The sequence below is a fragment of the Pan paniscus genome, chromosome 5, assembly GCF_029289425.2.
Source record: "Pan paniscus chromosome 5, NHGRI_mPanPan1-v2.0_pri, whole genome shotgun sequence".
Taxonomy (NCBI): domain Eukaryota; kingdom Metazoa; phylum Chordata; class Mammalia; order Primates; family Hominidae; genus Pan; species Pan paniscus.
Window position 1 is genome coordinate 177480748 of NC_073254.2, and position 15693 is coordinate 177496440.

The window sequence follows — 15693 nt, forward strand, 5'->3', positions numbered from 1 at the left end:
ATATAGGAAAGCTTGAGTCAGACATTCATACCTGGCCTAGAATCTTGACTCTATTACTTACTTACTGCAAAACCCTGGGCAAATCACCTAACTTCTCTGATCTTCAGTTTCCTCCTCTGTGAAATAAAGATAATAATCCCTGCCTCATCAGGTTGTCCTCCGGATTTAATGATCTAAATGTATAAAGAACCAGGAGATTGACTAATACAAAAATACTCTGGAGAAAAGATCATTATTTTTATAATATCGTTCTCTTGTATTATTGAATTTCTCATGTGCCTCCATCTTGTTTCCCAACCTTAACTGTAGTTTCTCTGCCGCATTTACCTTCATCATACTGACCTGCACGTGACAAGCACTAAACATTATCAATTTTCTAAAGCTTTAAAGTGCTAAAAGAAAAACTTCAGCTGAATTCAATTTAAAATAGTTTAACTGAGCAAAGAATGATTCATGAATTGGGCAGCCTCCTGAGCCAGGGTAGCCTCAAAGACTCCAGTGCAGCCGCGTGGTGGAAGAGAATTTATGGACAGAAAAAAGAAAGTGACGTACAGAAAGCGGAAATGAGGTACGGAAACAGCCAGATGGTTACAGCTCAGCATTTGTCTTATTTGAACATGGTTTGAACAGTTGGCCACAATTGAGTGGCCAAAACTCAGTAATTGACACCCGAGTAGATCACACTCTGTTTACACTTCCATTTAGGCTACAGTTCAGTGTACAGAGAAACCTTTAGGCCAAACTTAAAATATGTAAAGAGGCAGCATTAGGCTAAACCCCATTTAGCAAAAGTAGATCATGCACTCTTTCAATTCAATTCAAGACTCATTTTTGGATTATTTGTTATTGGCGAGGCATTCTCAAGGAATTTTTAGCAGGTCGTTTGACTTTTCAGTGTCCTTGTTTGAGAAATACAAGTTTTGGTCTCTAATTCTAGATACGCTGACGTCCCTCTAGCATTAAAGTTTGGAATCTATACATTCCTGGAGGGCAAGGATGGTGATTCTTCTTTCAGACCCCTCAACACTTACACCGATGGTGGGTACAGAGTGTGGCATACAGAATTGATGCTGGTGCACACAGAATGAATTCCAGATGCTTCCTTGGTCCTGTTCCTTTTTCCCTCTCTCCCTGGCCCTCGCTCCACTCCAGCCAGACTGGTTTTTCTTTGTACCCCTAGAATTTTCCAGGTTGCTCTGCCTTGAGGACTTGGTACTTGCCCCTTCCCATCATTCAATTCTCTGCCCGACCCCAGTCTCTCCATCCCATAACCCTGCTTTGTTTTTTCGTTCTTGTAATTACTCTCTGAAATTGTCTTACTAGTCATTTATTTATTTGTTTATTCTCTCCACCTCTCCCCCAGTCCCCAAATATAAGCTTCTATCTTGGATCTTTTTATATCACTGCTGCTAAAACAGTACTTAGCACAATCTAGGCCCTGAAATAGATAACTGTAAAATAAATGAATAAACTCTACCATCCCTTATACAGTAGGTTTTACAGTCATCCCTCAGTATCCTCAGAAGATTGGTTCCAGGATCACCTGCGTATACCTGAATCTGCACATATTCAGGTCCTTAAACAGGCTCCACAGAACCTGCATATAGGAAGAGTTGGCCTTTGCCCTCTGAATACTCACATTTCCCATCTCACGGATGCTGTATTTTCCATCTGCATTTGGTTGAAAAAAATCCGTGTCTAAGGGCATCCACGCTGTTCAAACCCATATTGTTCAAGATCAACTGTAGCTGGTGAGGTGAATTCTGCAGCTATCACACACCAGGTTCTAGTGAACGCCCTTAGGGGAGGGTAACCCATACAAGTGAATTAACCGCAGAGGTCTTAGTACACATGGAGTGGGAAGAAAAAAGTAATCCCCAGGAAGACAACTACAGACAATTGTGTCAGCTTATTTAGAAATCATATCAGCATATCTTATTTGCTGTGGAAAATGTAGGTAACATTTTAAAACAAATTCATTTCTTTTTATTATGGAAAATGTCAAACATAAACATGAGTAGATGTGGTAGGTAAGAAAAGCATAATGGACTCTCATGTACACTGTGGTGGATGCACTCCGGGGTGCCCCCTCACCCTAGGGTTCATGCCCTGTGTACTCCTCTCCCTTTGAGTGTGTGCAAAACATGCTTTCTGGCCAACAGAATGTTCACATTTGAAGTTGCCCCCGTGGGATTGCTTTATGTTATATAAAATTCTGCCTTGCTGGAGACTCACTCTGGGGACTCTCCTTGCAGGCCTGACAAAATAAGTGGCTGTGCTCGGAAAGCCCAAGTGACAATGAAGTCCAGGTAACCTCTAGGAATTGCAGGTTCCCTCTTGGAGCTGAGGACAGTCTCCAGTCTCCAGCCAGCAAGAAGCCAGGGCCCTCGGTCCTACTGCTGCAAGGAAAGGAATTTTGCCTGTGCCCGGAGTCAGAGTGGAAGCCAGTTCTTCTCCAGTGAATGTGAACGCAGCCTGGCCAGCCCCTTGATGGCAGGCGTGAGACCCTAAGTGGGGGACTGAGTGTACCTGGACACCTGATCCATAAAAACTGTGAGAAAAATCTGTCTTGTTTTAAGGCCACTACGTTTGTGGCAATTTGCAGCAATAAATAATTAAGTACATGTCACCCAAGGTCAACTATTTTCAACAGTTTCCAATTGTTTCATTTATACCTCCATGTCTGGAGCTGGGCGGGTGGGAGGAGGGGAGTGGATGGGCTAGTGTGTTTTAAAGCACATTTCAGACTTTATATTATTTCGCTGGCAGATACTTTAGTACATATCTCTAACAGACAAGGAAGGACTTTTTAAAAGCATAACCATAATGCCAGAAAAATTCGGTTTCATTGAGAATAAGAGTGGGAGTCTTTTTTAATGCCATCAAATCAATGGATCTATTATATTAATTGGACACCCACAGAAAAGGTGCTTGCAATAAACAGAATAAGAATAATACCCCGTTGATCTCATTAGCTAAAGGACAGGAAAGCATATGAGAGCTTTCACTTGAAATGTCTGAAGCTTTCCAGTTGGTTTTTTAAAAATAGTCCAGCCACAAATACTTAATTGTCCCTGTAATATGCTTGTCTCTCATACAATATCTAAAATAATTAAAACCCAATTATTATCGTGTGCTTAAGATCCATTATCCCTAGACTCTAACCGGCTTTGGAATGGACCCCTGTAAATTTCACTTGTATTCAAAACTCCTTGTAATTGCATGTCATACTCTGATTGCTATCCCCATCACTTTTGCCTTACCACAGCTCCTCCCAACTGGCCCTCTTGGATAAGCCAATCTCATCCCCCTTCTACACTCCTCACTGAGGCACGCTTTGTAAGGGACATACTTAGGGCTCTGGGTTTGATGCCATCTCTACTACTTGGGAGCTTTGTGATGTTTGGCCAGTAGTTAAGCTTTCTCTAAGCTGGATACAATAATGCCTCACCGGGTTCCGGCGAAGATTAGACAAAGAACATGTGTAACGTGCAAACTGCCCAGTACAGAGAAGGCACCGTTCCCCACAACCCCCTTTGTTGGTTCCCATCTCCCACCACCTAGCCCCAGAACGCCCAGCACCACGCCTCTCCTGCCCTTGTCGCGGGGGATGCAGGGACTTGTAGTTTCTAAGGCCCCGAGTCGTGCTTCTCCTCGGCGCAGGCCTGCGGGCGGAAGAACTACACATCCCAGTGGGCTGTGAAAGGAAAGTGGGGCTCGGGAAATCGAGCATCCCTGCCCAGCTGCCTTCGTTTTCTGCGGCCCCGGGGCTATGCCCACCTCTGCGGGGGCTCGGACCCGCGGCAACGCCTGGGAGGGCGCGAGCGAGCAGACGCCCCAGGCTTCGGCCGTCCCAGGGCCGCGCCCGCAGCTCCTCCTGGGCTGTCGGGTGGGAAGGAGGGAGGCGCAGGCGGGAGAGGAGAAGCACGCGACCCCTCTGCTGCCGAGGGGGCTCCACGGGGGAATGGAGGGAGAAATAAAGCGAGCAGCTGTAAACGTCCGTGGGGAGAAGTGGAGACCGAAAGGGCTGGGCGGCAGCAACCCAAAACCTGGCCTCCAAGGGCTTATACTCCGGGAGGGAGGCCGGGGCCGGAGGGGACCCTGACCGCTTCCTCTGCCCTTCTTTCTCGGCCCGGAAGCCGGCCGAGCCGGGCCCCGAGACCCTCGCCCGCAGCCCGGTCCCGGAGTCAGGCCGGCCTAGGGCCGCCCCACCCCATCCTGGCACACGGCACCCCCAGCCCATTTCTCGGGCATCAGCAGAGTCCCCCGGCGACGCGACCACGCGCCCAGCTGGGGAGGAGGAAGAAGGGAGGCGCAGGCCGGGGAGGGTCACCTCCGCGCCGCGGCTCCTCAGGTCCCGGGGAGTCGCCAGGAGTGGCTTGCCGGTGGCCGTGGGAATGAGCGTGTCCCGAGGCGGCAGCTGCTGCGCGGGATAAACCCGGAAGAAGCCGCGAGACGGACTGAAGTCGGCCAGGAGCGCACTGCGCGGCGGGGCCGCGGGCGCCCGACCCCATCCCTACTTGGGCGATGCCACAGGGAGCCCCGCGCCTTCCACAGCCCAGGGCGCCCGCCCGAGGGGACTGGGGCTGGAATCTCGCTGCGCCGGTGCCCTGGCTTCGCGGGCGAGGAGGAGGAGGAGCAGGAGGAGGAGCCGCGGGTGAGGCGCGGGGCCACCGCCCACCCGGCCCGGAGGAGGCGGACCCACTCGGAGCGCCGCGCGCGCGCCGGGCTGAGCCTTGCAAACAAGTGTCTGTGCCGTGTCCCCGCGGCCCTCCTCGCGCCGGGGCCGCTTCCTCCGGGTAGGAGGGAGCAAGGGAGCCCTCGCCGCGCGGCCCGCGAGCCGCCGCCGCCCTCGGCCCGCGCATCCCCGCGCGGGGGCCGCGGATTCGACTAGGCTGCCAGGCGCAGCGACACCAGTTCGCGGTGCGAGCGGCGCCCCGGCTCTCGCCGAGAGGCTCCTGACAGAAAAACGTGCGTGGTTGTCCCCACCCCTGGGAGGGGTTGCCGGTGCCGCGCGCGGCCGCCCAGTCGCCAGCGCTCTCTCCTGGGAGGATCCGCTGCCGGAGGAAGGAGTGGACCCAACCTGGCCGCGGCGCAGAAGTGGCTCCCGAGGAAGCCGGCGCCGGGGCCGCCGCCTCGTGTCCCCTCGGGGCGCAGTGCTAGGGGGTCGGCGGGCCAGAGCCGAGGCGCGGCCGGGGAGCCGGGGGCTGCGGGGCCGAGCGGGCAGCCGCGCGAGGGGGCGGGCGCTCGGCGACCCGGGGGCCGGCCGGGCTGAGCCCCGCGCCCCGGGACGCGGGCTGGAAGCGACGGAGGAGTGCTGCCGCGGGCTGCGGACCAGCGCCGTCCCCTCACGGAGCGGGGATTCTGCTATGACAGTTGGGCTCCCCGGAGGGTTAACCTGGGTGTCCTCGGCAAAGTTGTCGCCGAGCCGGGAGCCCGTGTAGGGGCCGCGGCGCCGCGGCTCGGGGGGCGGCCGGGCGGCCGGCGGCGGTCGTGGCTCGGCGGGGCCCGCGCGGCCGGGGGGCTCCTGGGGGTGTGCGCCCCCAGCCGGCTGCCCTCGTGGATGCCTCCCGGCGGCGGCGGGCCCATGAAAGACTGCGAGTACAGCCAGATCAGCACCCACAGCTCCTCCCCCATGGAGTCGCCCCACAAGAAGAAGAAAATCGCGGCCCGGAGGAAATGGGAGGTGTTCCCGGGAAGAAACAAGTTCTTCTGCAACGGGAGGATCATGATGGCCCGGCAGACGGGCGTCTTCTACCTGACGCTCGTCCTCATCCTGGTCACTAGCGGACTCTTCTTCGCCTTCGAGTAAGTGGTGGCGACCGCTCCCCCGACGCCGCGCTCCCCTCGTCTCCCCTGTCCCCCGCCCCTCCTCGGGCTGCTTTCGTTTTCTAGAAGCCTTATCTACTGTAAATTGTTATATAATGCCAGTCTGCGCTCCCTCTTTTTTCTTTTAAAGGTCTGATTGCTTTTGGGCCCCCGGAAAGAACGCCGTTCTGGGCTGGGCTCCTGGGAGCAGGGCGGGAAGGGGTCCACTTGGAAGGGGGGCCAGGCCTTGCTGCTCCAGGTGGCGGATGGGACCCAGCAGGTGGGGCCGCCGGTCCCTGATCCTTGGGGCGCTCTCTACCGAGTTTGGGGACCCAACAAATCAGCCCAGATGTAGCCTGCCGTGGGAAGGTGGGGTGCGATAGATTCCTAAGTCAGGGATACATGGAACTGACTTTTTCCCCCTTGCTGACAACATACAGGGCATCTTCTTAAGCTCAGTTGACTGAATCTCCCATGTAACTTCGACGAATAATTGAGGAATCTTGGCTATTTCAGGTTTCAAAGTGTCGGCTGCCTAGTGTGCCCTGGATAGATCATTTCATTCTCCAGCCTCCTACATGCTCACTCTGGATTAACAATTTCTTATTTGCCATGAGGTTTCTAAACTCTTCACTTTCAAAAAGGTTGCAATAAAAGGTGTCCAAAACAAACAATTTGGGAACATGTGAAAGGAGACCTTAGGTCTGTTAAGGAAGAGGATGACACTACGTGACAACTTCCAATTCCAGAAACAGTCTGGACTTTAGGGATTATATCTGGGGGGGAAAAAAGCGCATGCAAGTCTTCACCGTTTTCAGGAAAATCAAATTGGCCAGTAGCAACTGTCCTCCTGCCAACTAATGAAAGGTCTTCTTATTTATTAGCAGTGATTAGATAAAGCAGTTAAACCACATTCCAATCAATTTCGGTTGCTCTTTTTGCATCCAACATTTGGAATGCAACTCCTTATGTAATTTCTGGTATCCTATGTTCAATGAAAGGTGGAGTTACTTTTTTCCCCTCAGAATTTAAAAAAAGCAATATATTTATAGGGAGCTCTTCTTTGGGCTTCCCAAATCCTGGTTATTATTGGGTTTGATACTCCTTCAGTCTCCGCCTCCTCCTGTAGGGTAGGCTCAATTAAAACCTTTTGAATTTATTTACTTTTGTTTCTGATTAGGATTAATAGGCTCTAATTTTGTGCCTGGCTTTTGCTCTTCCAAATGCTGTCTCAATTGGAAATGAATGATCTCTTGACAACGTAATACTTGTCGCTCAAAGCCCTCTGACTCTCAGGAGAAACGTTTTGTATCTGGACACTGCTCTGATTAGCAGCTTTAAGAGGACTGAGTTAGACCAGGCGATGAGAAGGATCTCTGATTTAAGCGAATTCCCCTTCCCCAGTCCTTCTCACACACAACTCCTCTTCCCCATTTCCGATGGTATGTGCAGTTCCCGGGTCCCCCTTGATGTTTAGGTTCTGTGTCTGTTTGACACTAGTAGGTAGAGTCAGTGGGGAGACCTGTGGGCGGGAGGGGAAGGGTGTGAACAGGCATTCAGAGTGGCAGGGAGACACACTCTACTCATGCTGCTGTTGCTCCCATGGGCCCCCATTGAGAGCAGCCTCTTGTCCTTACAGACCCTGGAAACTGGAAGAAGGGGCATAGAGATTCCCCATGAGTTTACGTTATCTGTTAGGATGAACACCGGCACTGGAAGCATGATGCCATGTGGTTTAACAGAAATGCCATCTCTCTAATGGTGAATTTAGTTACAGGTGGTCCTCTAGTTGCAGAGTGTTAACTGTGTTCCTAAAGTTTTTTTTAAAAAAATCTTGAACAGATCCAAATTGGCACTTTTGCTCTTTTTAGCGATTTTAACTGTGGAGAAAATGGGTTAATTTTGTGATTCTGTTGCAGAGCTTCAGCCACAAGTGTGCTCCATGGAGGATGATGAATATTTCATTTTCTGTGTATACCCAAATCCCCACTGTATGCTTAGGTATCCCCCCCAGTTATTACTTAACATCTTTTATTTTCTTCATTCAAACATAGCTTCTAACCAAACCATCATAAATTCATTTTCGTTTCTTGATCTCTGCGTGTGTTTTTTCAAGAGTTCCCAAAAGTCCTCACTAGCAGGTCGTTAGGGATCTTTCTCTGTGTCAGTGTTATGTTAACTGATGACTGTAGGAATAAATGTGTGCCCCGGGATTTTATTAGTTGCTATTTGCAGCATCTTTTTTATATCAGCTCTGGGGGAGTATATGTGTGTATATGTGTGTGTGTTTGCTCTCCATGGGTGTTGCTTCAACTAGGCAATTTGACATTTCAAGAAAACAAGAGGCCCATCCTAGTATGATGCCTCTGTTTGGAAAAATCAGAGGCTATTCGAGCTACAGAATATTATGGTTTAGCTGAGAATATTTGTCACTGTATTGCTTTCAAATTCTTTATTCATAAATTAAATAACCAATTTGACCAAATTAATTTGCTAGAGACCAAAGAACAAGTTAACCCCATACAGAGGAAGAAAATACCAACAGGCCAATCCCTAAGCGAGATCCAGAGGAAATGCCAGTACTGCCTGCCCCTGGCCTGCCTTTCTCCTGCCTTCCTCTAGTTATGTGGTCCTCTATTTTGATTGTTTAATTTCATGTCTAGATAGCTTTTTTAAAAATTTATTTTTAATTTTTTATAGAGATGGAGTCTGCCTATATTCCCCAGGCTGGTCTTGAACTTCTGGCCTCAAGTGATCCTCCCGCCTTGGCCTCCCAAAGTGCTGGGATTATAGATGTGAGCCACTGCACCTGGCCATCATGTCTAGATAGCTTTTTATTGGAGACAGAGTCTCACTGTGTTGTCCAGGCTGGAGTGCAGTGGCACAATCATGGCTCACTGTAGCCTCGACCGCCGAGGCTCAAGCGATCCTCCCTTCTCAGTCTCCTTAGTAACTGGAACTGTAGGCGTGCACCACCACGCTCAGCCAAGTTTTGTATTTTTTGTAGAGACATAGGGGTCTCACTATGTTGCTCACTATGATCCTGGGCTCAAGCGATCTCCTGGTTTGGCCTCCCAAAGTGCTGAGATTATAGGCATGAGCCACAGCACCTGGCTATCATGTCTAGATAGCTTTTAATATTAGTAAAATTCATTGTCAAACATTAGAATTGCGTTTCCCCAGTTACACAAAAGCAAATAAAATGTGTGACAAAAAGAGTGAATAACTTAGTCATTTAGTTTTAGCCCTCCCCTGTCTGCAATTCTTCTCTCATCCCAGCTCTCATTCCTGACCTTGAACAGATGGACAAGAAAGTTTGTCTGAGAGAAATGAACTTACTAGAACTCAGCAACAGGTGTTGATACAGTCTTTAACCCCTGGAGAAAGGCAGGGTAGAAATGATTATTCCCACATCAAAGACGAAGTGACAGAGGCTTGGTGAGGTTAGTCATCTAGGGTTGCACAGCTAATTAGTGGGAAGGCTTCTGGCTGCAAAGCCAGTGCTCTTTCTGACTAATTGTGCTGCTCCTCGTTCAAGTCTAGAGTACTGGTTAAAGGCATGGATTTTGGAAGGACAGACCCTAAGATTATTACTAGCAGTATAAGCCTGGGCAAATGATTGGTCTTTTTTAAGCCTTAGTTTCCCAATCTGTAAACTGAGATTAATAATAATCTACCTTTAAATGATGGGAAGATTAAATAGAAAATGTATACTTTGCACAGTATACAGTATAGTATATACAGTACAGTATACGGTATACTGTGTACCAGTGTTTGGCACATAGCAAGGGCTCAATAAATGGCTCAGATTGTTAGAGTAAATCTTAGAAGTAGCCCCCCAAGGACTCTGGTCACCCTTTTCTGAGAGCATTTTGAGGAAGGGAACATGTAGGTTAAGAAGCAACTCTGACTGTGAAAAAGCTCACGACTGTGCAGTCCGCTATTAAAGTAAAAACCTGGCCGGGCACAGTGGTTCACGCCTTTAATCCTAGCACTTTGGGAGGCCGAGGCAGGAGGATCACTTGAGCCCAAGAGTTCGAGACCAGCCTGGGCAACATAGTGAGACCCCATCTCTAAGTTTTTAAATAAAAATTTTAAAATATACAAATAAAATAAGCACCTTTGTGTGAGTCCAAGGAGCCTCTGTGAAGCTGTGGCTTTGCTGTTACCCATTCAGAATGGGAGTCCTTCAGGGATGTCTGGGGACCTGTCCTTATCCAGACTGGATTTCATTTTTGTTTTTGAAGCCACCATCCCAGAACAGTGAAGACAGTACAGAAAGCTACTAGAAGCAACCAGATGCAATCCTGTACTCTTTCTCAAGCAGGGAGGGACTGCTTATCTGTTGGCATCTTTATGCACTGTGTGGAGTACTGATGAAAAGTGACAGAATTTCATAGCTGTGTTTAGGGGAGGTGGGGAGCTGACTGCAGTGCTATCCAGACAGCTCACCCTCTTTGCAGCTATTAAGAGTCTCATCAAGGCTGTCTATGCGATGTCGTCATTCTCACATTCCCAGAAGTAGAATTTGAAAAGATCAGTGAACATTAACAATTTCTTCTTCTCCCTGACATATGCACACATACAGCCTGCTTTTGTTTATAGTTGTAATTTTTAAAATAAAAAATCTTTGGTCCTGAAATATTAAACTTTCATAGTCTTGCTCACTGGGGCAGAATGAAGGAAACAAACTGAGAGGCTGGGTGAGGTTTGTGTTTTCAGCAGCATCATGAGGTGAGGAATGTCTGCTTAGATCTGGGGCTTGACTGGGTCTCCGCATTCTACACTGCCACCACAGACAAGTTTGGAGGTGTTCCTGGGGCTCAGACACTTGAAAACGTGGGGACATTCTCAAATTTCTCATCACTATAAGTCCATTGAAGGGTTTTTTAAAAATCTCTCTTTCTCTCTTTTCCTCCCTCCTTCCTTCCCTTCTTCTTTTTACATTTAGCTAATTCCTCTGAAAAAAAAAACGGTGAATAATTGGAAGTCAGTAGAACTGGGATCATGTTTGCCTTGAAGATGGAACTTGGGGCTATCCCCTGCAAATAAAAGTGTCATTTCCAAGAACAACGTCTCTGTTATAGATGGGTAACTTATTTTCTAGTAGAGGGTGCTGCCTTTATAATATAGAATAACCCCATATTTTCTTACCACCCCCTGGCCATGCAGAACTGCATCAACCTCTCCACCATCTCAGAAAATATCTGCATAGGGTCTCATCGGTTTTTTCTAAGTGCTGTGCCTCATGGAACACCATGGGGTTGATACAGACAATACATGACCCTCAGGACCTTACCACAGGACAGTGCCTAGGAACATAGTACATGGAGCCAAGGACATTTATAACCCACTGTGGTTCCACAAGAACTTTAGGTGACTTGAAAACCTTATGATCCATTGACATGAAAGCACTAACCCATTCATTTGTGTACATGATCAACACATGTCAGTTCCTTGAGGATGGGGACTCGCCTTGTTCACTGCTGTATCCCCAGGGCTTAGAATAGTACCTGGTCTATAATAGCAAGCTCCCAGTAAATATCTGCTGTTTAATGAAGTAATGGTAATTTTGAAACACTTTGGAAAATACCTTTCTTGTGCTTTAGTTTTTGCATTTTGTAAACCTCTGTACATTAATACAAGTTTATGATTAATAATGTCTTGTAGAACACATTTGCCTCAGAAACTTTGATTATTTGATGTAATTCTTCTGAATTCAAGTGTGTTAATTAAAGCAGAAGAAAAAGCTTTTCTTAATTATTTAGAAAACTAGTAATAACATTGGGATGTTCTCTTGGCTAACCAAGACTTCTTTCTAGTGTTTATTTTTGAACTAAATGCTTTAAGCAAATAAAGCACTCTGGGATATATTTGAATGTTACCTAACAACCACTGGCACCTAGAATAATTTCTCATTTTATAGGCTTTTCACTTTGGACACTTGAATTTATCTAATAAAACTCTGAAGGATACCATTGACTACACATGTTTTATTGTGTTCCCTTTTAGCTAGTGGGAAGTGATACTAAATTGTGCAGAAAGGACTCCTCTAGGTTCCTATAATAAGATAGTGATGGTTAATTATTTAATGGGCCATATCTGCATATCCTGGAGATTTTTTTTTCTTTTTCAGTACAGTGTTGCACATAATTTATTCATGGCAGAGTTATTATGTCTTAGCAAGAAAATTTAAATTAAGAGTTGCAAGGAAATGCATTTGTTATTTTATAGCTGAGGTTGTTAGGAAAGTGAAAAACAGTGGTGATCAATAGATACTTAATTAGTTACATCCAGGAATTTGGATCTAATAAAATGTCAGTTCATTCAGATAAGGGTTGGGGACTAACCTAATGCTTTTGTTCAGTTCATCACTAAATATGAAGGTTAGTCCTGTTTCAAACTTATTTTTATAAACTGGATGATCTTCTACCTCCCCAATTTCCATCTTTTAAAAACTGTAATGTGAGATTAATACAGAAGATGATATGTAACATTTGCAAGTTTTGAAGTAAAATACTGTAAAAAGCACCCATGAAACTACCACCCAACCCAAGAAGCACATCACATCAGTGCTTTGAGTCTACTCGGTCCTCTGTCTTGGCCCAGTCTCATCTTCCTGCCCATCCCTGAGGTCGTCACAGTCTGAGCTTGGTAATTATCAGCACCTTGCTTTGTCTTCTCTCAGGGATTTTGAGTGTGTGTATTCCCAAACAATACGTTGTTTAGTTTGGTTTATTTTTCTTTACAAATATGGTATCATGTATCATGCCATATGTAGTCTTTTAAAAAATGCTAACATTGATTTAATATGGATTTAACATAAGATAGCATCATAGCATAGTACTTAAAGCAGTCTATTCATGAATCCGTGTAATTCTGCAGATGGCCTAACTTTTATTTTGAAATGATTTCAAACTTCCAGAAAGGTTGCAAGACTAAAGAACTCTGTATACTCTCCATTCAGATTCATCAATTGTTAACATATTTCTGCAATTATTTCTGTCTTTTTCTCTCTCTTCCTCAATCTTGCGATGAATAGTTTCCCCCTCAGACCATTGAAGAGTAAGTTGCAGATATTATGTTCCTTTACATCCAAATACTTCTGCATGTAATTTTTTAAGAAAAAGGATGTTCTCATATAAATACAGTAATGGCATCAGTTTTAGGAAATCTAACATGGATGCAACAGTCCGTATTCAGATTTTGCCATTTGTCCCAATATTGTTGGGTGTATCATCATGGTATTTGTTTTCTATTTAACTAATGTGTATTTTGTTTCTCTTTTCCACCTTTTGACTTCTTTTAGATGAATTGCATATTTTTAGTATTTCATTTTATCTTTAACAAAGTCTTAGGCTATGTTTCTTTGTGCTATTTTTATTAATTGCTTAAGAGATTACAATGTGCATTTTTAACCAATTACAGTCTATCTCCAAATAATAGTAGTATTCTTCACAAATAATGCAAGAAATAGAAAACATTATAATTCCTCTTACTCCTTCCACCCTTTGTACCCACTGTCATATATTTTACATGCATATATGCTATAAAGCCAGTAATGTTATTATTTTTAGACAATCAATAGCTTTTAAAAGAAAAATAAATTTATGTAAAATAAACATATTTAAAAACACATATACACACGTATAAGATATAAAACATATATACGTATGTACATATATTAAATAGAGATAATTTTAAATGGACTTTTATATTTATCTTCATGTATTTACCATTTCTGGTACTCTTCATTTCTTCTAATTATATCATTTTCCGTTGGCTTAAATTATTATCAGCATTTCTTATATGCAAGTCTGCTGGTGACAAATTATCTTGGTTTTTGCTTTTTCTGAAAAAGTTCATTTTTGTCTTCATTTTAAGAGCATATTTTTACTAGATGTAGAATTCTAGGTTGATAGTCTTTTTCCTATCAGACCTTTGATGATATTAGCCCATGGTCTTCTGATCTGTTGTTTCTGATGAGACCTTAGTTGTTATTTTTTTTAGCATTTCCCCCCATATGTCATGTGTGATATTTCTTCAGCTGATTTTCTCTTTATCTTTTGTTGTCAGTAGTTGGAATATGATAACATGCCTATGTATGGTTTTCTTTACATTTATCCCGCTTGGGGTTTGCCGAGCTTCTTGGATCTGTGGATTGATATCTTTCATCAGTTTTGGAAATTTTTTCATTCTTTTTTCAAATATTTCTTCAGTACCTCTTTTCTTTCCTGGAACTCCAGTTAATTATATATGACATCATTTTATATAGTCCCATACTTTTTAGATACTTTATTCCATGTTTTTGTCAATTCTTTTCTTTTCCTCTTTGTGTTTTAGTTTGGATAATTCCTGTCGGGTTGTCTTCAAGTTAATATTTCTATGTTAAGCCAATTTTGATATCTAATTTTTGATATCTTTTTTTTATTTTGAACATTTCTGCACTTAAAAAATAGTTTTTAAGGAGTCTGCTTTATTCTGCTGAAATCCTCCATCTGTTCATGGTTGTGTTAATATTTTCTGCTAGATCCTTTCACATGTTTATTAATCATCCTTTAATAATTCCAACATCTACATCATCTCTGAATCTGTTTCTTTGGACTGTTTCTTCTCTTGATTATGGGTTATATTTTCTTTCTTCCTTCATGCCTTGTAATTTTTTTTATTGCATGCCAGACATTGTATGTAAGAGAATTATAAAGTCTATAGTAATTTAAATTCTTTTTTCAGGCCACTAGTGTGTGTGAGTCAATCTAGTTTGTAATGGAAACAGGTTTGGGCCTTGGGGAAGCTTCAGTTAGATTCATTTTTATCACTGGCTTCAAATGTTTTGAGGGCAGAATCAGGACTTCCCCCTTAGCAGGGCTTGAAATCTGAGCCCTGGAAAAACTCTGGAGGTTTTTAAATGCTTCACAGTCCAGGACCAGCTTACCAAACAGTGGAAGATTTCTGTTTTTCAGCCTGACTGCCGGCTTTTTGGGTCACTGGGGAGTTGTCTTTGTGTCAGTCTTGCACCAAGTTTCTGTACCTCAAGAAATCTTCCCTGTACAGCTGCTGTGCCCCAGCTTTTGGAGGGCTACTGCAGTGGTCCGAGTGAAGGCCTGGAGTACCTCAGAATGACTTTCTCAGTTTTTAGATTCTGACCCTTTTATACCATACCCTGAAGCTAAGTCCTGTAGGCTTCAGAGAAGATGTCTCTCTAGTCTCCTGCCCTAGCCCCAGCCTTTGGTGTAGTTTTGTTGTGTTTTTGGTAAAGTTCATTTGGTAAAGAAAGAGTTGGCTGGTGGCTAGGCCTCCTTGGAATCATAATTCATATGGCAGTCCACATATGGCCATTAATGTGGGTTAAAAATTTATTTGATTTCTCCTCACTCCTGTTTATGGTGGATTCCTGTTCTTCCTGCTGCTTTGCTAGGGAAGGAAGCAGCTATTGGCCTTTTTTCTCTTGGGAAGGACTTGATACATTTAGGCTTCTTTGCATTCTCAGCTCCCTGACAGATTTTTTTCAGACTATGCTTTTGTAGCTAATCTGGCTTGTTCTCATTGTTAGAGTGGGAGTGATTGCTCTCACAACTTTCAACTTGTGATTGTTAAAAACTTAATACTGTATTTCTCGGATTCATTTATGTTTTTGCATATATATGTAATTCATTTTTACTGCTGTAGGATTTGATTTGTGTAAATATGCCCAGTTTATTTGTCTCTTTTTAATCTTTCTTTCTTTGACTTCTTACTGATTCTTGGCATTTGCTGTCATTTTGTATGTAATGCGGAATCTGCAAGACTTCCATTTTACAGATTTTGATCCTCTTAAATCTGTCCTGCCAATGACTATGACATCTAGACCCAAATGCTTAGGTCTGGATAAGTGAGAGAGAATTT

General features: G+C 44.8%; 2 protein-coding genes across 5 annotated transcripts in view; one reads left to right on the forward strand and one right to left on the reverse strand.

Annotated features, from left to right (window-relative positions):
* Positions 1-574: 574 nt before the first annotated feature.
* LOC134730524 (uncharacterized) lies at positions 575-4533 on the reverse strand. The gene has a single exon (XM_063605043.1). It carries the CDS (start codon positions 4241-4243, stop codon positions 3353-3355), a length of 891 nt encoding a protein of 296 aa, XP_063461113.1. The 5' UTR covers positions 4244-4533; the 3' UTR covers positions 575-3352.
* A 929-nt stretch (positions 4534-5462) lies between these two features.
* Positions 5463-15693, forward strand: part of ZDHHC14 (zinc finger DHHC-type palmitoyltransferase 14) — a 296986-nt gene continuing 286755 nt past the window's right edge. For 3 of the 4 annotated variants that reach the window (XM_008975146.4, XM_034963136.3, XM_008975166.4), the window contains exon 1: positions 5463-5808. In XM_008975146.4, coding sequence (XP_008973394.2) covers positions 5564-5808 — 245 coding nt within the window. In that variant the 5' untranslated portion in view covers positions 5463-5563. The remainder of the gene's footprint in view (positions 5809-15693) is intronic. The other variant, XM_008975149.5, reaches the window with a different exon arrangement.